At 42.1% G+C, this 21,326-nt stretch overlaps 1 protein-coding gene across 8 annotated transcripts in view; it reads left to right on the forward strand.

Moving 5' to 3' along the window:
- Nucleotides 1-21,326, forward strand: part of cmn (calymmin) — a 74,925-nt gene that overhangs the window by 47,732 nt on the left and 5,867 nt on the right. For 4 of the 8 annotated variants that reach the window (XM_046369356.1, XM_046369355.1, XM_046369358.1 and 1 more), the window contains 12 exons: nucleotides 6,052-6,105; nucleotides 6,205-6,276; nucleotides 6,599-6,646; nucleotides 9,640-9,711; nucleotides 10,490-10,564; nucleotides 10,854-10,928; nucleotides 11,169-11,246; nucleotides 11,416-11,484; nucleotides 11,636-11,701; nucleotides 13,550-13,621; nucleotides 13,819-13,857; nucleotides 19,555-19,845. In XM_046369356.1, the coding sequence (XP_046225312.1) occupies nucleotides 6,052-6,105; nucleotides 6,205-6,276; nucleotides 6,599-6,646; nucleotides 9,640-9,711; nucleotides 10,490-10,564; nucleotides 10,854-10,928; nucleotides 11,169-11,246; nucleotides 11,416-11,484; nucleotides 11,636-11,701; nucleotides 13,550-13,621; nucleotides 13,819-13,857; nucleotides 19,555-19,845 (1,011 nt within the window). The remainder of the gene's footprint in view (nucleotides 1-6,051; nucleotides 6,106-6,204; nucleotides 6,277-6,598; nucleotides 6,647-9,639; nucleotides 9,712-10,489; nucleotides 10,565-10,853; nucleotides 10,929-11,168; nucleotides 11,247-11,415; nucleotides 11,485-11,635; nucleotides 11,702-13,549; nucleotides 13,622-13,818; nucleotides 13,858-19,554; nucleotides 19,846-21,326) is intronic. The other 4 variants (XM_046369361.1, XM_046369360.1, XM_046369357.1 and 1 more) reach the window with 3 other exon arrangements.

The following is a 21,326-nucleotide window of genomic DNA, read 5'->3' on the forward strand; positions in this document are numbered from 1 at the left end:
ACTATGCACCTGCAATAAAGATTGCTCAGATGCGCCTTTTGAAGACATTTTTTTCAGTTGACATTCCTTTGTATATATATCCATAAAAACATGGAACACAGAGGGTTTTAACCAATCAGTATTCAGGATTAGACCCACCCGTTGTATAATAAAGAAAACCATCTGTGTTCTGTTAGACAGGTAAATCTTTATCCACAATATAGCAGGGGGTGTAAAGCCATAACACATACGTTGTTTCCATTAGCAGCTATGATCAGTGATGTCAAAAGCCGCACTGAAGTCTAACAAAACAGCTCCAACGATCTTTTTATCATCAATTTCTCTCAGCCAATTGCCGTGCTTGTTGAATGTCCTTCCCTACATAAGTGTGCTGAAAATCTATCAATTTGTTTACAGTGAAATAGCATTGCATCTGGATAAACATATTTTTTTCCAAAAGTTAACTAAGGGTTGGTAACAGGCTGATTGGTCTGCTATTTGAGCCAGTAAAGGAGGCTTTACTATTCTTAGTGGAATTACTTTCCAGGCCTGAGAGCACACTTTCTAATAGGCTTAGATTGAAGATATGAGTGAGATTATAAAATAGGAGTGGCACTGTCGTCCTCTATTATCCTCAGTAATTTTCCATCCAAGTTGTCATACCCCGGTGGTTTGTCATTGTTGATAGACAAAACATTTTTTTAAGTAAACGTAGGTTTTCCTAGATATGGCTACTATATTGTGATCACTACATCCTATGGATTTTGATACTGCTTTAAAGCAAATGTCTGCAGCATTAGTAAAGATGTAATCAATAAATGTTGACGATTTCATTCCTGTGCTGTTTGTAACTACCCTGGCAGGTTGACTGATAACCTGAACCAGGTTGCAGGCACTGGTTCAAGTTTGAAGCATTTTCTAAATGTATTTTTCAGCTTTAATACTGAAGATAAATTGTAGCTTCCATCAATGTAACCGTCTGCATCATTTCCAATCCCCTATATATATATATATATGGTTTTAACCAATATATATATATTGTGTGTACGTATGCATACAGTACCAGTCAAAAGTTTGGGCACACCTTCTCATTCAAGGGTTTTTCTTTATTTTTACTATTTTATACATTCTAGAATAATAGTGAAGACATCAAAACTATGAAAAAGCAAATGACTGGTGTAGTAGTAGTAACCAAAAAAGTGTTAAACAAATCAAAATATATTTCAGATTCATCAAAGTAGTCACCCTTTCCTTGATAACAGCTTTACACACACTTGGCATTCTCTCAACCAGCTTCATGAGGTAGTCACCTGGAATGCTTTTTCAACAGTCTTAAAGGAGTTCCCACATATGCTGAGCACTTGTTGGTTACTTTTCCTTCACTCTGCAATTGGGTTGATGCCGGGTGATTGTGGAGACCAGGTCATCTGATGCAACACCCCATCACTCTCCTTCTTGGTCAAATAGCCATTACACAGCCTGGAGGTGTGTTTTGGGCCATTGTCCTGATGGAAAAACAAATGATAGTCGCACTAAGTGCAAACCAGATGGGATTGGTTATTGTTGCAGAATGCTGTGGTAGCCATGCTGGTTGTGTGCCTTGAATTCTAAATAAATCTGGTGGTGGTCTAACATAAATATATGTTGTGTTTTCGCTGTAAAACATTTTAAAAATCAGACATGATGGGTAGATAAACATCTTGTTAATCTTTCATTTGAGGTGTTGGACTTGTTAATGTGTGAAAGTTAAATATTTCTAAAGAATATTTTTGTGTTCCCTGCGCGACCTTTTCAGCTGAATGGGGGGGAGTTCGCCTTGCCATAACAGGATTTATCTTTGCTTATTTGAGCTTTTTTGAACTGATTGGCTCAAACGCATTAGGAAGGAAATAATTTCCACAAATACATTTTTAACAAGGCACACCTGTTAATTGAAATGCATTCCAGGTTACTACCTTATGAAGCTGGTTGAGAGAATGCCAGGAGTGTGCAAAGCTGTCAAGGCAAAGGGTGGCTACTTTGAAGAATCTGAAATAGAAAATATATTTTGATTTGTTTAACACTTTCCTGCTTACTACATGATTCTGTATGTGTTATTTCATAGTTTGCTGTTTTCACTACTATTCCACAATGTAGAAAATAGTACAAATAAAAACATTTGACTGGTACTGTATACATATATACATGCATAGACAGACAGAGTACATTCAGAAAGTATGCAGACCCCTTGACATTTTCCACATTTTATTACGTTAGTCTTATTCTAACATTGATAACATTAATTTTTTTCTTCATCAATCTTCACACATTACCGCATAATGATGATCCAAAAACAGGTTTATAGAAATGTTTGCAAATGTATTAAAAACAGAAATATCACATTTACATAATTTTCAGACCCTTTACTCAGTACTTTGCTGATGCACCTTTGGCAGCAATTACAGCCTCAAGTCTTTTTTTAGGTATGACGCTACAATCTTGGTACACCTGTATTTGGTGAGTTTCTCACATTCTTCTCTGCAGATTCTCTCAAGCTCTGTCAGGTTGGATGGGGATCGTCGCTGCACAGCTATTTTCAGGTCTCTCCAGAGATGTTTGATCGGGTTCAAGTCCGGCTCTGGCTGGGCCTCTCAAGGACATTTCGGAGACATGTCCCGAAGCCACTCCTGCGTTGTCTTGGCTGTGTGCTTAGGGTTGTTGTCTTGTTGGAAGGTGAACCTTCAAACTCAGTCTGAAGTCCTGAGCGCACTGGAGCAGGTTCATCAAGGATCTCTCTGTATTTTGCTTCGTTCATCTTTTCCTCGATCCTGACTAGTCTCCCAGTCCCTGATGCTCAAGTACAACCCCACAGCATGATGCTGCCACACCATGCATCACATTAGGGATAGTGCCAGGTTTCCTCCAGACGCCACTCTTGGCTTTTATCAGACCAGATAATTGTTTCTCATGGTCTGAGAGTCTTTAGGTTCCTTTTGGCAAACTCCAAGCGGGCTGCCGTGGCTTTTACTGAGGAGTGGCTTCCATCTGGCCACTCTACCGTAAAAGCCTGATTGGTGGAGGGCTGCAGAAATGGTTGTCCTTCTGTAAGGTTCTACCATCTCCACAGAGGAACTCTGAAGCTCTGTCAGAGTGACCATCGGGTTCTTGGTCAACTCCCTGACGAAGAACCTTCTCCCCCGATTGCTCAGTTTGGCTGGGCGGCCAGCTCTAGGAAGAGTCTTGGTGATCCAGACTTTGATGAGCATGGAAATTATGTAAACCATATCCCATGGCCGTCTCCGTCACCAGATGCCAACCCAATTGAACACTTATGGGAGATTCTAGAGCGGCGCCTGAGAGCGTTTTCCATCAACAAAACACAAAATTATGGAATTTCACTTGCAAGAATGGTGTCGAATTCCTCCAAAAAAAGATGTCATTCCGCACCCTGAACAAGGCAGTTAACCCACGGTTCCCTGGTAGGCCGTCATTGTAAATAAGAATTTGTTCTTCACTGTTAAATCAAGGTTAAATATTTGTTGAAAAATAGAATCTGTACCAAGGCGCATTGAAGCTGTTCTGGCTTGTGGTGGCCCAACGCCCTATTAAGACATTTTGTGTTGGTGTTTCCTTTCGTTTTGGCAGTTACCTGTATGTCAGTGTACCTTTTTATAATGTTAACATTCTAAATGCATGTGTTTATATAATGTGTTGTATGCATGTCTGTTGATTACTGGTATGTATTTATCTCAATGTATTTATGTAATCATGCACGTATGCATTTAGTGTATGTGCCAGTATGTACAGTTGAAGTCGGAAGTTTACATACACCTTAGCCAAATATATTTAAACAAATTTTTCACAATTCCTGACATTTAATATCTTAGTAAAAATTCCCTGTCTTAGGTCAGTTAGTATCACCACTTTATTTTAAGAATGTGAAATGTCAGAATAATAGTAGTGATTTATTTAAGCTTTTATTTCTTTCATCACATTCCCAGTGGGTCAGAAGTTCACATACACTCAATTAATATTTGGTAGAATTGCCTTTGAAATGTATCTTGGGTCAAACGTTTTGGGTAGCCTTCCACAAGCTTCCCACTAAGGTGGGTGAATTTTGGCCCATTCCTCCTGACAGAGTTGGTGTAACTGTGTCAGGTTTATAGGCCTCCTTGCTCACACACGCTTTTTCAGTTTTGCCCACAAATTTTCTATAGGATTGGGGTCAGGGCTTTGATGGCCACTCCAATACCATAACATTGTTGTCCTTAAGCCATTTTGCCACAACTTTGGAAGTATGCTTGGGGTCATTGTCGATTTGGAAGACCCATTTGCGACCAAGCTTTAACTTCCTGACTGATGTCTTGAGATGTTTGCTTCAATATATCCACATTATTTTCCTGCCTCATGATGCCACCTATTTTGTGACGTTCTCCAGTCCCTCTTGCAGCAAAGCACCCCCACAAGATGATGCTGCCACCCCCGTGCTTCACGGTTGGGAATGGTATCTTCGGCTTGCAAGCCTCCCCCTTTTTCCTCCAAACATAACAATGTTCATCATGGCCAAAACAGTTCTATTTTGGTTCATCAGACAGAGGACATTTCTACAAAAAGTATGATCTTTGTTCCCATGTCTGGCTTTTTTTATGGCGGTTTTGGAGCAATGGCTCCTTCCTTGCTGAGCGGTCTCTCAGGTTATGTCGATATAGGACTCGTTTTACTGTGGATATAGACACTTTGTACCTGTTTGTACCTGTTTCCTCCAGCGTCTTCACAAGGTATTTTGCTCTCTAGGAGATGGAATGCGTCTCCTTCCTGAGCGGTATGGCGGCTCCGTGGTCCCATGGTGTTTATACTTGCGTACCATTGTTTGTACAGATGAACGTTGTACCTTCAGTCATTTGGAAATTGTTCCCAAGGATGAACCAGACTTGTGGAGGTCTACAATTGTTTTTTTCTGAGGTCTTGGCTGATTTCCTTTTGATTTTCCCATGATGTCAAGCATCAAGGCACTGAGTTTGAAGGTAGGCCTTGAAATACATCCACAGGTACACCTCCAATTGACTCAAATGATGTCAATTAGCCTATCAGAAGCTTCTAAAGCCATGACATAATTTCCTGGAATTTTCCAAGCTGTTTAAAGGCACAGTCAACTCGGTGTATGTAAACTTCTGACCCAATGGAATTGTTATACAGTGAATTATAAGTGAAATGATCTGTCTGTAAACAATTGTTGGAAAAATTACTTGTCTTGCACAAAGTAGATGTCCTAACCGACTTGCCAAAACTATAGTTTGTTCACATGAAATTTGTGGAGTGGTTGAAAAACAAGTTTTATTGACTCCAACCTAAGTATATGTAAAATTCCGACTTCAACTGTATGTTAATTATTAGATATTTCCTTTGTCTGTTTCTTACAGATATTTTCTTCACGTACAAGAAAATGCACTGCGACTATGCTATGTTCTGCATCTATACACTTAGTATACAAAACATTAAGAACACCTGCTCTTTCCATGACATATATGATCTTTTATTTATGTCACTTGTTAAATTCACTTCAGTCAGTGTGTAGATGAAGGGGAGGAGACAGGTTAAAGAAGGATTTCTAAGCCTTGAGACAATTGTGACATGGATTGTGTATTTGTACCATTCAGAAGGTGAATGGGCAAGACACAATATTCAAGTGCCTTTGAACGGGGTATGGCAGTAGGTGCCAGGCGCACCGGTTTGTGTCAAAACACTGCTGGGTTTTTCACACACAAGTTTCCCATGTGTATCAAGAATGGTCCATCACCCAAAGGACATCCAGCCACCTTGATACAACTGTTGGAAGCATTGGAGTCAACATGGACCAGCATCCCTATGGAGAGCTTTCAACACCTTGTGGAGTCCATGCCCCGATCAACTTGAGTCTGTTCTGTAACATAATATTAGGAAAGTGTTCCTAATGTTTGGTATACTCAATGTATGTACAGTGTTTTTTTTCTCTATCTACTGTATGTATTTATGCATGTACTGTATGTGTCAGTATGTCTGTATTCTATGGATTTGGATTTTGTTCTCTCTGAACTTTGTCTCAATCGCGCTCAGGAAATGGTGGAATCGCCAACGCACCTGATGTTGGCAAGTCAGTTGGTAAATACGGTGAGGGCCATACATTTCTCTAAATCACTGAGAATCTGTCAATCTGAATTATATCACTATTATTTTCTAATATATTCATTGCAATGCTTACACAAACAGGAAATGGTGGTCTACCCTATGGATCTCAGACTCTTGGATTGGGTGCCGAATCCAAATCCTCTGGAAAATACGGTACATTTATCAATCAAATGTATTTAATGAAGCCCTTTTTACATCAGGAGTTGTTACAAATTGCTTTAAATATAACCAGCCTAAAACCCCAAACATCAAGCAATGCAGAGGTTCCAGCCTCCCTAGAAGGCTGGAACCTAGGTAGAAACCTAGAGAGGAACCAGGCTCCAAGAGGTGTCCAGTTCTCTTCTGTCTGTAAGGGCAGGGGGTCAATCTGTTGAAACAGTAGGGCTAGTTTTTCTTAAAGGTTTTTAATCCAGGACTAGGCTTAATCTGTGTTAAGGAAACCGGACCCTAAACAAATGATTTAATTCTGTTTCAGGCGGGCTGGGCACTGGAATGGGAGGGGATCCTGCACCTGGAAAATATGGTGAGCTACCTCATTTCTATCTGAAAAGAACCTCTATAATCCAGACAGACCTATGCAATATCTGATGAAATATAATAATAATAATGGATGTTTTCATGCATGGTATAGGCCTAGTAAATAAAAAAGTTAATTTCTTAAAGTTCCAATGCAGCAGTTTATCAAGTGCGCCTATAGCCTATTTAATGTGGTCTCAATCAAATGGTCCATAGCCTATAGGCTAGGAAGTGCAAGCTCGTAGAAGCATAGAGCAAAGTTATCTTTCTAAGATAGCTGCTGGGATGGTGTAAATAAAACCAGGCAGCATTACACACGGCAATGAATATTCCAACCCTGAGCCCCGGCCTGCTCTTGCTGATCAAAAACTTTTTTTGTGTGCTGCCTAACCAATGGTATGACGTGTAGGCCTACGGTGGCAGTTCAGGAAGAGAGTCAAAGGTTTCGTCCAATTTTTTTTTATTTGGCCTAGTCCCAAAAAAATGCACTATCATGCGCGCAGACTAACCTATAGCCTTTGTTCTGTTCAGTTTGAGAAGGAGGTCGCAAAGATTTTTTTAGTCAGTTAAGAATAAATTCTGATTTACAATGACTGCCTACCCTGGCCAAACCCAGACGACGCTGGGCCAATTGTGCGTCGCCCTATGGGACCCCCCAATCATGGCCGGAAGTGATACAGCCTGGATTCGAACCAGGGACTGTAGTGACGCCTCTTGCACTGAGATGCAGTGCCTTAGACCGCTGCATGGCGCAGGAGGACCGGAGATCAACTGATAGCTTGCTACTACTGTAGATTTAAAAATAGATGTTTATTTTAAAAAGTCTGAGTCTACAAAACATTAGGAACTCTTTCCATGACAGACTGACCATGTGAATCCAGGTGAAAGTCATTATCCCTTATTGATGACACCTTTTAAATCCACTTCAATCAGTGTAGATGAAGGGAGAAGACCGGTTAAAGAAGGATTTTTAAGCCTTGAGACAATTGAGACATGGATTGTGTATGTGTGCCACTTAGAGGGTGAATGGGCAAGACATCATTTTAAGTGCCTTTGAACGTGCTGTGGTAGCAAGTGCCAGGTGCACCGGTGTGTGTCAAGAACTGCAACGCTGCTGGGTTTTTCACACTCAACAGTTTCCCGTGCGTATGAAGAATGGTCCACCACCCAAAGAATATCCAGCCAACTTGATACAACTGTGGGAAGCATTGGAGTCAACATGCACCAGCATCCCTGTGGAGCGCTTTCAACACATTGTTAGAGTCCATGCCCCGAATAATTGAGGCTGAGAGCAAAAGGGGAGCAACTCAGTATTAGGAAGGTGTTCCGAATATTTTGTACACTGGTGTTTTATCAGAGTTATTGACCTCACAATAAGCCAGATTCAAGAAACTAACATTCTGGTGCTGATACTTGAAGCAGCAGCCGCCGCCACACAATCAATCGGAAATGGACAGCTCATGGTGCTGAAAGTATGCAAATTCGAGTAGGCATAATTTAAACCGTCTTAATTTTGATTTAACTTAACTAACAACAATGGGGCCTACCTCTGTGTGCTGTTAAGTTAAAACCAAGACTTGAATTGAGGGGGTATGAGAGGTTGTCATAGACCTATCTTTTATTAAAGAAAATGGCAATGACAACAAAAACACAGGCCTGCCCTTTGTTGGCTTAAGATTTTGAAGAAAATAAAACAGATCTGATTATATAACGTGTTCTATAATGCTTTGGTCCTCGATGCTTTATACTATAAACAAGCTGAAAATACTCGGGAAAGATGTGACTCCGATACGTAAGGGGATATTAATCTTCTATAGCCGAGGAGACAAACAATTGACTTTCCTTGGGAAGTAATCTAATTCTTTCACTATCAATTGATTAAGCTATTCACTTTCTGTACAATAGATGGTTTTAAGGGAAACACTTGTGACCTTCTCTTGTTGGATTAAAAATCACAGCAGAGTTGCCAGCAGTTAAAGCTGAAATGTTTCTGCTTTCGTAGACCTACTCTGTTTGGGGTGGAACAGTGGGCCAACTTTTGAAAGTACCATGCTCAGATTCCTAATGATGTCTCACACAAGACACTGATTTGGCATTGGAGAAATATGATAGATAGGCCTATGCGTTAATCTCTGTCCATTCTTAGCCTGTCATTTCAGTAATTTGTGTGCTATTAAAAAAGGTTCTGCGAATATGTAAAATGACTAGATAGAATAGAATTGCATGCCATTTTTTATAAAAGGCAACTTTTTCTCAGACCTGGAAATACGATGATAGATTCATGCAATGCTTTAATTACAAAGGAGATGTTTCCACCCCTACTCTTGTCCACCGTGGTCTGCGTACCCACAACCTTCTGGCCCGCAAACCTGTGCACTATCAAAATGCACTCGTTGCCATGTAATGCTCACAGGACGAAAAACAGTTTCTAAAACGGCATATCTAAGGCTCTGGTCTGTTCAAAAAGTGAGGGTAAACAGTTGACATGGTGTCTGCTATTCACTTAGTTTTTATTATCATTTTCGGTATAGGGAAGGTTCACTCCGTTTCTCTTTCAAGCGATCAGGGAGGGTTTATTTCAAAAATATTTTGCTGAAGGGAGGGCCATCCATTTTCATTTCAGAGAAGTCTGATTTTCTCCATATAACCCTTATTATATAATACGTTCACTCCCTGAGTGTGGGGAGGGGAAAACTGAACATTTGCTGTTATTGGCAACTAATTTACCTCCTCATGATGTCACCAGGCAGGCCAAAACTCCATCCCACCAAAAGAGGCTGAAATTTCAGCCGGTCTTTTCAAACAGCTCTTACACTAAAAGAGCTGTATTATTCCAACTTCATAGTGTTTTTGACTGCACTGGGCCTTTAATAACGTGAAATGGTTGCAACAAATAGTTAATTTCAGGCAACTTGGATCTACAAAATGCCGTTGATTGATGCTAGTTACAAGTCATTTCCTCCAATGGTGTAATGCAATGAAATCTCTGTCTCACCCTAGGATATGGTGCACCCTATGATGGGCAACGTCTTGGCCTAGGGGGTGATCCTGGGAAATCAGCTGGCAAGTATGGTAAATGCCTCTTTCACTTCTCCTTTGTCAGTCAGGTTGCGTCCCTAAATTGACTTCCGTGCTCCCCCCAAAACATTTTCAGTTTTAAAATTTTTGTTTACAGTCGAATAAAATTACCTTTACTCAAAATGCATTATATTACAATTAATATATTGCTACAAGAACACATAACCCACACCAGTATCTACAGCAGGTATTTTGTGAATGCTTCTCTGTCTGTAATGCATCAGTGCAGCAATTTATCACCACCATCCAACCACATCAAACCAGACCAGAGCTACACGCTCTCACCATTCAAACGCTTTTCTTACCAGTTCATTGCCAACGCTGTGGCCTATTTTATGCTCAGCAAGAAAGAGCAAGCTGCTTATCACCTTGAATATAGATATATTTTTTTTTTTAAGCTCAAAATTAGTGACCAAAACGACATTGCTATTCCTGGGACTCGCATTGAGCTAGGCTACTCGTAGGCCTACAAGAGCTATTATAAATAGAAAGAGGAGAGGTGAAGAGAGAGAGGCCAGTGGATCTGATGTCATATGGAGATTCAAGAATTATTCAAGATGGGAACAGTGAAGACAGCGAGATGTGTAAATGAGAAATTAGGGTCTGTCATTCGTAGGCCTACGCTGCCATGCTCTTCTGTTTTTGTTGCCTACAGTGCATTCGGAAGGTATTCAGACCCCTTGACTTTTTCCACATTCTTCTACGCGGTTCCCTCATTTCAGTGCGCCCCCCACCCCCTCTTTCTCTCCCTTCCTCCCTCCTATTCGTGCAGGCTATGGAGAGGTGCCATACGAGCCTCAGCCTCTTGGACTTGGCCCCGATTCTGGTAAATCGAATGGAAAATATGGTATGGCTGTCTTTGGCTTTTACTTCATGTTCTTTCTCTGCTTTCTTTCCATGTACATTTCTTTACGTATGTATGCATTGCACTGGTGTTTATGTACCATGCTGTCTGCTGTTACTGCCTTGCGTCAAATTTAAAAAGATCAAATATAGAAGTTTGTGTTTTTCTAAGCATACTGCACGTATTGTGCTGTTCTTTATTTTGTGCAATTCTTTATGCCGTCATTGTCTAAGCAAGAGGTGTGCTAATAGTGTATGCCCAATCAAACATACTTTGCTGGGGGTTTTTACAGGACAGGGTGGGTTGCCATACGAGCCTCACCCTCTTGGGCTCGGTCCAGATGCTGGAAAATCTGCAGGCAAATATGGTGAGACTCAGCAAACCTGGGGTGTATTAATAGTTTTTTTTTAAACTTAGCAAAACATTTTGCACGTTTTGCAACGGAAAATGTTTTGCCACGAAAACAAGAGTTTCTACTTGACAAATTAGTTTGACAGTTTCGTTTGCCTCCATTTTGATTCCATTTTGTTCCTAGTGAATACACCCCTTGCACCCTCCATCATTCTGCCGTCTGACATGTCTAGTTTCTCTGTGGTTGCCCTGTTAGGGGGCGGTGCACCAGAATCCTATGCACCAGAACCTCTTGGCCTTGGTGGTGAAGGACAGAAATCTGCGGGGAAATATGGTGAGACTTTTGTCGTAATTTCACATTGCTATTGTCTTTTCATTATTGTTCATTCTGTCATCTCTTCCTACCCATCTTAAAGCTACTCGCTGTAAAAGAGTTGCAATTTTTGTGAATCAAATACTTGACCAGTACTCTAGTCCTCACCTGTCCTGGCTTTTCTCCACAGGTAACCTTGGACCATACGAGCCACAGACCCTTGGATCAGTCACTGATGGCAAATCCACCGGACAATACGGTAGATACATCTCTTCTTTAAAGCCACACTTTTGTGTATAGGCTCAATGAAAGGGTGACCATTTGCCTCTTGCTCTATGAAATTAATCAATAAGTGCTACATTGTCCGAACCCCCTTTTAATCTCATCTGCTCTCTTTTCTCTGTCATTAGAAAATCCTTTGCCTCATGAGCCTTTGCCCCTCGAATCAGAGGCTGTCGGAAAGTCATACGGTAACGGTATGAGTGCAGTGGTGAATGGTAGAGATTTGTTTTTGCTCAAAGTTACAGTAGCCTGTTCCCAGATCTGTTTGTGCTGTCTTGTCAACTCTGTCACTCATTGACATGTTTGGCAATGATGACAACCATAGGAGTTTGCTATATGCCTACAGCACAAAATATTGTTGGACCAGCCTAACATACCTCATGCATCTCCCAGTAGATCTGCCGCTTTCAAGGAGCGGGACACTAATCTGGGCGCTTTTAAGAAATCGCGCTATGCCCTCAGATGAACCATCAAACAAGCAAAGCGTCAATACAGGATTAAGATTGAAGCCCTACTACACCCGCTCTGACACTCGTCGGATGTGGCAGGGCTTGAAAACTATTATGGACTACAAAGGGAAACCCAGACGCGAGCTGCCCAGTGACACAAGCCTACCAGACGAGCTAAATGCCTTTTATGCTCGCTTCGAGGCAAGCAACACTGAAGCATGCACGAGAGCGCCAGCTGTTCTGGATGACTGTGTGATGACGCTCTCGGTAGCCGATGTGAGCAAGACCTTTAAACAGGTCAACATTCACAAAGCCGCAGGGCCAGGTGGATTACCAGGACGTGTACTCAAAGCATGCCTGGACCAACTGGCAAGTGTCTTCACTGACATTTTCAACCTCTCCCTGACTGAGTCTGTAATGCCTACATGTTTTAAGCAGACCACCATAGTCCCTGTGCCCAAGGAAGCGAAGGTAACCTGCCTAAATGATTACCATCCCGTAGCAATCACGTCGGTAGCCATGAAGTGCTTTGAGAGGGTGGTCATGGAACACAACAACAGCATCCTCCTGGATACCCTAGACCCACTCCAATTCACATACCGCCCCAACAGATCCACAGATGACGCAATCCCATTCCACACTGCCCTTTCCCACCTGGACAAAAGGAACACCTATGTGAGAATGCTGTTCATTGACCCCACAAAGTTCATCACTGAGCTAAGGACCCTGGAACAGTGGTAGGCCTGATCAACGACAATGATGAGACAGCCTTTAGGGAAGAGGACAACATCCTCTCCCTAAACGTGATCAAGACAAAGGAGCTGATCGTGGACTACAGGAAAAGACGGGCCGAACAGACCCCCCATTAACATCGGGGCTATAGTGGAGCGGGTCGAGAGTTTCACATCACCAACGAACTATCATGGTCCAAACACACCAAGACAGTAGTGAAGAGGGCACGACAAAACCTTTTCCCCCTCAGGAGACTGAAAAGATTTGGCATGGGTCCCCAGATCCTCAAAGTTCTACAGCTGGACCAGTGAGAGCATCCTGACCGGTTGCATCACTGCCTGTTATGGCAACTGCTTGGCCTCCGACTGAAGGCACTACAGAGCCACCCTAGTCATAGGCTGTTCTCAATGCTACCACACGGCAAGCGGTACCGGAGCGCCAAATCTAGGACCAAAAGGCTCCTTATTAACAGCTTCTACCCCCAAGCCTGCTGAACAATTAATCAAATGGCCACCGAACTATTATATTGACACCTCCCCACCCCCTCCATTTGTTTTGTACACTGCTGGTACTCACCGTTTATTATCTATACATAGTCACTTCACCCATACCTACATGTACAAATGACCTCAACTAACCTGTACCCCTGCACACTGACTCGGTACCAGTACCCCCTGTATATAGCCTCGTTATTGTTATGTTATTGTGTTACGTTTCAAAAATTGTATTTTTCTTAACTCTTGTTAAACTGCGCTATTGGTTAAGGGCTTGTAAGTAAGCATTTCACGATAAGGTCTACACTTGTTGAAGTCGGCGCATGTGACAAATAAAGTTTGATTTGATTTAATCTCCCCTTCTCAGAGAGAATAGGAGAAATAGCACCAGCACAACCTACTAGACTTGAAGAAGAGGGAAAATCTACTGACAAATATGGTATGAATTGTCTGGACATACATTGACTTAATTTATATTGTTTGTTTTCTGTGTCTGTCTGGACATGCACCGAAATTAATTTATATATATATATATTTTTCTGTGTTTGTCTGGACATGCATCAAAGTGAATTTATATGATTTGTTTTCTGTCTCCCAATGTATTTATTTAATCCCAATGTACTCTTTACATTTCAGGCAATGGGGGTTATATAAATGGACAAGTTCAGCCAGAAGGTAACGAAAGCACCCAGTTGTCTAGTTACTACACTTGCAAATCATGTGAAATAGTAATACAACTTCAATAATCTCAACTTTCATTTGTCTATGCTCATACATGACAGAAACATAATTATATTTACATCAGTAGTTCCAACCCAGTATTAGGTGTCTGCTATAGCAACAATGTTCTTGTACAGGACATGACCAAAAGTATGTGGACACCTGCTCGTCGAACATCTCATTCCAAAATCATGGGCATTAAAATGGAGTTGGTCCCCCCTTTGCTGCTATAACAGCGTCCACTCTTCTGGGAAGGCTTTCCACTAGATCAGGTATTCCCAAACTGGGGTACACGCAATGCCATTGGGGGTATGCCAACTAAAAATGTGATTCATTTTAAAAATACATACAAACATAGAGACACATACCAGCGCTACTGGTAGTACTGCTACTACCAGCAGTACTACACCTGCACCTGTCGACAACACAAGTTGTTCTGCTTCCACGAACACGTCCAATGCTAGCATCAGTAATTCTACATTTGTTGTTAGCCCAGCTAGCATGGACACTGACAGTTGTGAATCTGATGCAGCCGAAGAGCTACTGCCCCCTTACCTGGAAAAGCATCAAACAACAGACAGGGACGTTGGACCATCGAAGAGGTGCAAGTGTGATGAGAACTACATTGATTTGGGGTTCACTTATATTGGGAGTAGTGCCTTTCCTCAGCCAATGTGTTATATGTGCAAAAGTATTATCTCACAACTCGATGAAACCTTCACTCGTACCAGACATTTCTAGAAACAAAAAATGCCAATTTGAAAGATATGCCACAAAGTAGTAAGGCATGTATAAAAGCAACAGATACATTAATAAGAAGGGCCTAGAAGCGTCTTATATGGTGAGCTACCGAGTGACGAGGACAGGCAAGCCCCATACTATTGTGGTGGACTTAATTCTTCCTGCTGCCATGGATATGGATGGGACAATGCTGGGGGAAAAGGCCAAAGAAACTATACAGACACTATCTCCATCAAACAACACTGTTTCACGACGCATCAGGACATGGCAGGAGATGTTTTGAAACAATAACTGCTTCGTATACACGCCAGTGAATTCTATGCGTTACAACTGGATGAGTCAACAGAAGTGGCGGGCCTGGCACATCCTGGTATATGTCCGTTATGTTTATGGGGGGTCAATTAAGGAAGACATCCTCTTCTGCAAACCACTGGAAACCAGAATAACAGGAGAGGATATTTGTAAAGTACTGAACAGCTTTGTGACATCAAATGGACATTGGTGGTCAAGATGCGTTGGTATCTGTACTGATGGCACAAAAGCAGTGAGACATAGTGGAAACGCGCGTGCAAGCAGTTGCTTCCGATGCCACTTGGGTACACTGCAGCATGCACAAGAGGCTCTTACTGCCAAGGGAATGCCTGACAGCTTGCAAGACGTTTTGGACACTCTTGTGAAAATGGTTAACTTTGTTAAAAGCAAGGCCCTTGAACTCAATGTGTATTTTCTGTACTATGCAATGTGATGGGCTGTGACCATGTAACATTTTTACAACATACAGAAGTGCGCTGGTTAGGACCTCCCGGGTGGCGCAGTGGTTAAGGGCGCTGTACTGCAGCGCCCTTAACCAGAGTCCCTGGGTTCGCGCCCAGGCTCTGTCATAACCGGCCGCGGGGGAGGTCCGTGGGGCGATACACAATTGGCCCAGCGTCTCCCGGGTTAGGGAGGGCTTGGTTGGTAAGGGTGTCCTTGTCTCATCGCGCACCAGCGACTCCTGTGGCGGGCTGGGTGCAGTGTGCGCTAACTAAGGTAGCCAGGTGCACAGTGTTTCCTCCGGCGCATTGGTGCGGCTGGCTTCCGGGTTGGATGCACGCTGTCTTAAGAAGCAGTGCGGCTTGGTTGGGTTGTGTATCGGAGAGACGACTCTCCCGAGCCCGTACTGGAGTTGTAGCAATGAAACAAGATAGTAGCTACTACAACAATTGGATACCACGAAATTGGGGAGAAAAAGTGGTAAAATTCACAAAAACAAAACAAAAAAAGAAGTGTGCTGGTTATCAAGGGGCAAAGTAAAGCAAAGTATTGATTTAAAAATAATAATAATTGAGAGACTAGCTTAAAGTTCTCTTTACTGACCAAAATGTTCACTTGTCTGACCGCTTGCATGATGACGAGTTTCTCACACGGCTGTCCTACAGTGGCTTGCGAAAGTATTCACCCCCATTGGCATTTTTCTATTTTGTTGCCCTACAACCTGGAATTAATAGAGATTTTTTTTTTGGGGGGGGTGTTGTATCATTTCATTTGCACAACATGCCTACCACTTTGAAGATGCAAATATGTTTTCTTGTGAAACAAACAAGAAATAAGACAAATAAAATGGAAAACTTTGAGAGTGCATAACTATTCACCTCCACCCAAAGTCAATACTTTGTAGAGCCACCTTTTGTAGCAATTACAGCTGCAAGTCTCTTGGGGTATGTCTCTATAAGCTTGGCACATCTAGTCACTGGGATGTTTGCCTATTATTCAAGGCAAAACTGCTCCTGCTCCTTCAAGTTGGATTGGTTCTGCTGGTGTACAGCAAACTTGAAGTCATACCACAGATTCTGAATTGGATTGAGGTCTGGGCTTTGACTAGGCTGCTCCCCTTAAACCACTCGAGTGATGCTTTAGCAATATGCTTAGAGTCATTGTCCTGCTGGAAGGTGAACCTCTGTCCCAGTCTCAAATCTCTGGAAGACTGAAACAGGTTTCCCTCAAGAATTTCCCTGTATTTAGCGCCATCCATCATTCCTTCAATTCTGACCAGTTTCCCAGTCCCTGCCGAGGAAAAACATCTCCACCGCACGATGCTGCCACCACCATGCTTCACTGTGGGGATGGTGTTCTCGGAGTGATGCGAGGTGTTGGATTTGCGCTAGGAATAGCGTTTTTCTTGATGGCCAAAAAGCTAAATGTTTATTTCATCTGACCATCTGGGTACACTGCAGCATGCACAAGAGGCTCTTACTGCCAAGGGAATGCCTGACAGCATGCAAGACGTCTTCGATATGTTTGGGGAGTATCACATATGCTTTAGGCAAACACCAAACATGTTTGCTAATTTTTTTCTTTAAGCAATGCCTTTTTTTCTGGCCACTCTTTCATAAAGCCCAGCTCTGTGGAGTGTACGGCTTAAAGTGGTTCTATGGACAGATACTCCAATATCTGCTGTGGCGCTTTGCAGCTCCTTCAGGGTTATCTTTGGTCTCTGTGCTGCCTCTCTGATTAATGCCTTCCTGGCCTGATCCGTGAGTTTTGGTGGGCGGCCCTCTCTTGGCAGGTTTGTTGCCATATTCTTTCCATTTTTTAATAATGGATTTAACGGTGCTCTGTGGGATGTTCACAGTTAAGGATGTTTTTTATAACGCAACCCTGATCTGTATTTCGCCACAACTTTGTCTCTGACCTGTTTGGCAAGCTCCTTGGTCTTCATGGTGCCGCTTGCTTGTTGGTACCTCTTGCTTAGTGGTGTTGCAGACTCTGGGGCCTTTCAGAACAGGTGTATATATACTGAGATCATGTGACAGATCATGTGACACTTAGATTGCACACAGGTGGACTTTATTGAACTAATTATGTGACTTCTGAAGGTGATTGGTTGCACCAGATCGTATTTAGGGGCTTCATAGCAAAGGGGGTGAATACATATGCAAGCACCACTTTTCCATTTAAAACTTTTTTTTGAATACAATTTTAAAAAGTACTTCACCAATTTGGACTATTTTGTGTATGTCCATTGACATGAAATCCAAATAAAAATCAATTTAAATTACAGGTAGTAATGCAACAAAATAGGAAAAATGCCAAGTGGGATGAATTATTTTGCAAGGCACTGTATCTGGGTGATGTATTTTCTCGCTTGAATGATCTGAATCTAGAATTACAGGGACTCTCCACAACTATCTTCAATGTGCAGGACAAAATTGAGGCTTTGATTAAGAAGTTGTCTACAAGAGAGCCTCAACAAGAGAGCCTCATTGAAATTGCAACAAGCGGTTCTGTGAAAATTGAATTTAATCAGAAGCCACTGCCAGAAGCCACTGGCAAATCAAGCTGTTAAGACACTGATGCCCTTTGCAACCACGTACCTATGTGAGAGTGGATTCTCGACCCTCACTAGCATGAAAACTAAATTCAGGCACAGACTGTGTGTGGAAAATGGTTTGAGACCGAGACTCTCCAATACAACCCACATTGCAGAGTTATGAGCATCCTTTCAAGCACACCTTTTTCATTAACCTGTGGTGAGTTATTCACAGTTTTCGATTAACAAATAAGGTTTCATATGTAAGATGGTTAAATAAAGAGCAAAATGATTGATTATTATAATATTATTATTTGTGCCCTGGTCCTATAAGAGCTCTTTGTCAGTTCCCATGAGCCAGGTTGTGACACAAACTCACACTCATTCTTATGTTTAATAACTGTATCGTATAGTTTGTGTGTGGCAGGCTTACAATGATGGCAAAAAAACAACTTTTGAGAGTGTGCTGACCCTGGTGCTGGAGGGGGTACGCAGCTCGAGGTTTGAATGTTTGAAGGGGTACAGGACTATAAAAAGTTTGGGAACCGCTGCAACTAGATGATGGAACATTGTTGCAGGGACTGGCTCCAATCAGCCACAAGAGCATTAGTGAGGTCAGGCACTGATGTTGGGCGATTAGGCCTGGCTCACAGTCAGCATTTAAATTCATCGCAAAGGTGTTAGATCGGGTTGAGGTCAGGGCTCTATGCATGCCAGTCAAGTTATTCCACACCTATCTCGACAAACCATTTCTTTTTGGACCTCGCTTTGTGCATTGGGGCATTGTCTTGCTGAAACAGGGAAGGGCCTTCGCTAAACTCTTTCCACAAAGGTGGAAGTACAGAATTGTCTAGAATGGGTATGCTGTAGCGTTAAGATTTCCCTTTACTGGAACAAAGGGGCCTAGCCCAAGCTATGAAAAACAGCCCCAGACCATTATTGCTCCTCCACCAAACTTTACAGTTTTTGTGCTGACATTGCTTCCAGAGGCAGTTTGGAACTCGGTAGTGAGTGTTGAAATCGAGGACAGACTATTTGTACGCGCTACACACTTCAGCATCCGGCGGTCCCATTCTGTGAGCTTGTGTGGCCTACCACTTCGGGGCTGAGACATTGTTGCTCCTAAACGTTTCCACTTTACAATAACAGCACTTACAGTTGACCGGGGCAGCTCTAGCAGGGCAGAAATTTGACGAACTGACTTGTTGGAAAGGTGGCATCCTATGACGGTGCCATGTTGAAAGTCACTGAACTCTAAAGTAAGACCATTCTGCTGCCAATGTTTATCTATGGGGATTGAATGGCTGTGTGCTCGATTTTATACACCTGTCAGCAAGGGGTGTGGCTGAAATAGCCAAATCCACTAATTTGAAGGGGTGTCCACATACTTTAGTATATATAGCATATCTCCGTGTGTTTCATATTTTGTTCAGTGTCAGTCTGGCTTTGGTTTGTTCTGTCTTGTTGTCTTTGTGTTCATCCTGATTGTGCATCTCCTTTTGCATCTCCGTGTGCTACACAAACCCTCCCCTTCTTTCTCCCCTTCTTTCATCCCTCTTCCATCCTGCCATGCCATCCACACCTCCTCTCTTCTATAAAATCCCTTAATTCTCTTTCCTCAGTTGTCTCCTTCCCCCCAGCTCCCACTCCTTGGCCCTCCATCTCCTATCCCCCCATCCCCTCATTTGTGCCCGTAGTGTCCTTCTTCCCCCCCGAGGCCCCTGCCGCAGCTGTTTCAGAGGCCCCACCCAAGCCTGTGGGCACTGCCAGCCTCTCCCTTGCATCTGCGCCCAGCACCCAAATGAAAGCCCCGCCACACGGGCCTGACACTGCGTTGCTTCAGCCACCGCACCAGATACACATTCAGCAGCACCTCAAGCTGCACATTCACCCGCAGGGCAAATCATGGCGAGGTAAAAAGTACAGTCCAAGCAGACCCAGCTTATGTTCATTAGGGCACGCAATGCAAAAACGCTTTCAAACGGTTGGCAATTGATAATGGAAATGAGAGTTTCTTATTGGACAAGTCCCGGTAGAGTCCCTCCCTGTTTCAGTCCGTTTTTTCCTGTTAAATGCCTATTGAACATGACCTAGTGCCAATGAAGTAAGAAGAGTGGAGCAAAGTTGAGTTCACATCACCACTTTGAGCAAGACACCATGAGCTTGATTGTTTTTTGACTAAGGGATTATGGTAATCAGTCAGAAGTCAAATAGACAATAGACTGTATTGATAGGAGATTGGATCCTGGAAAGTAGAGTAGCAGTTAAGATAGAACAGCTTTGCACACCTGCTAGCTTCACATAGCTATTGCTATTGCTTTGTGCTTTGCTTTGCTACCCCTAAACTCACTTGTTTTTACCTTTTTTTATACAATATATCCTGATTTAAGTAGCCAGCCAACCTTTAGAAATAACAAATACAACCTTCTGGAACAATCCTTGGATAGCTTTTCAGAATTCATTGATAAATTGTCCCACATGGAAAACTAAAAGCATAGAAACCATACATGAATTGGTAATAGGAAATACATTTATTTCCATGATAGCTTTAAAAAGCAATTTTGGGTCGATCAATGTAGATATTTTCAAATGCATATTTTATGTCACAAAATGTATATTTGAAATCTGGACATCAGAGCAATCTTGAGGGAATCTTATTTGAGTCAGAAAAGGATATTCATATTATAGGTAATCTATACAAAACCTTACAACTAACAATCTCTTACAAAAATATATAAACTATTGGAACCAAGATGGATGGAATGTTGGAACATAACTAAGCGGGTAACAGCTAATGAAAATGCATGCTTAATCGAGTATAAATTAATGTATAGAATGTATTATACAAGAGAATTCACAAATTATACAGCACAATGGCATAGTCATGTCTGAAGTGTAAACTACTAATGATTCAATAATTTATGCCTTCTTGGAATGTTTGAAAATTCAAACGTTATGGGCGGCGTTACAAAGATTGATGTTAAAGAGGTATTGAAATGTAAATGTATTTTTTAAATTCTTCTGTGCATATTTCAAGACATGGCAAATGAGGGTGCAGTGAGATACCCAATGAGTTGGACAATAACCTTCTCATCAATTATAATTTTTTAAATTCTACTCAAACTGGAAATTAGCCCATTCTTCGGTGTTCACGCAATGGAAAGGTCAAATGTTTGATAATCTCAAAATTGAAAGAACGTGGGCGGCGGAGAGAAACAAAATTGTGCAGTTTGAGGCCATGTGGCAGAAAGTGATAAGGGCACTGGAGATAGGGGTGGGTCTGGGCAGGTGTGATGTTTCTATGATGATAGTCATTTGTATGTGTATGTTGTCTATTGTTTATAAAATATCAAATCACATCTTTAAAAAATATATACACTACCGTTCAAAAGTT

This window comes from Oncorhynchus gorbuscha, linkage group LG11 (assembly GCF_021184085.1).
Source record: "Oncorhynchus gorbuscha isolate QuinsamMale2020 ecotype Even-year linkage group LG11, OgorEven_v1.0, whole genome shotgun sequence".
In the NCBI taxonomy this organism is placed as follows: domain Eukaryota; kingdom Metazoa; phylum Chordata; class Actinopteri; order Salmoniformes; family Salmonidae; genus Oncorhynchus; species Oncorhynchus gorbuscha.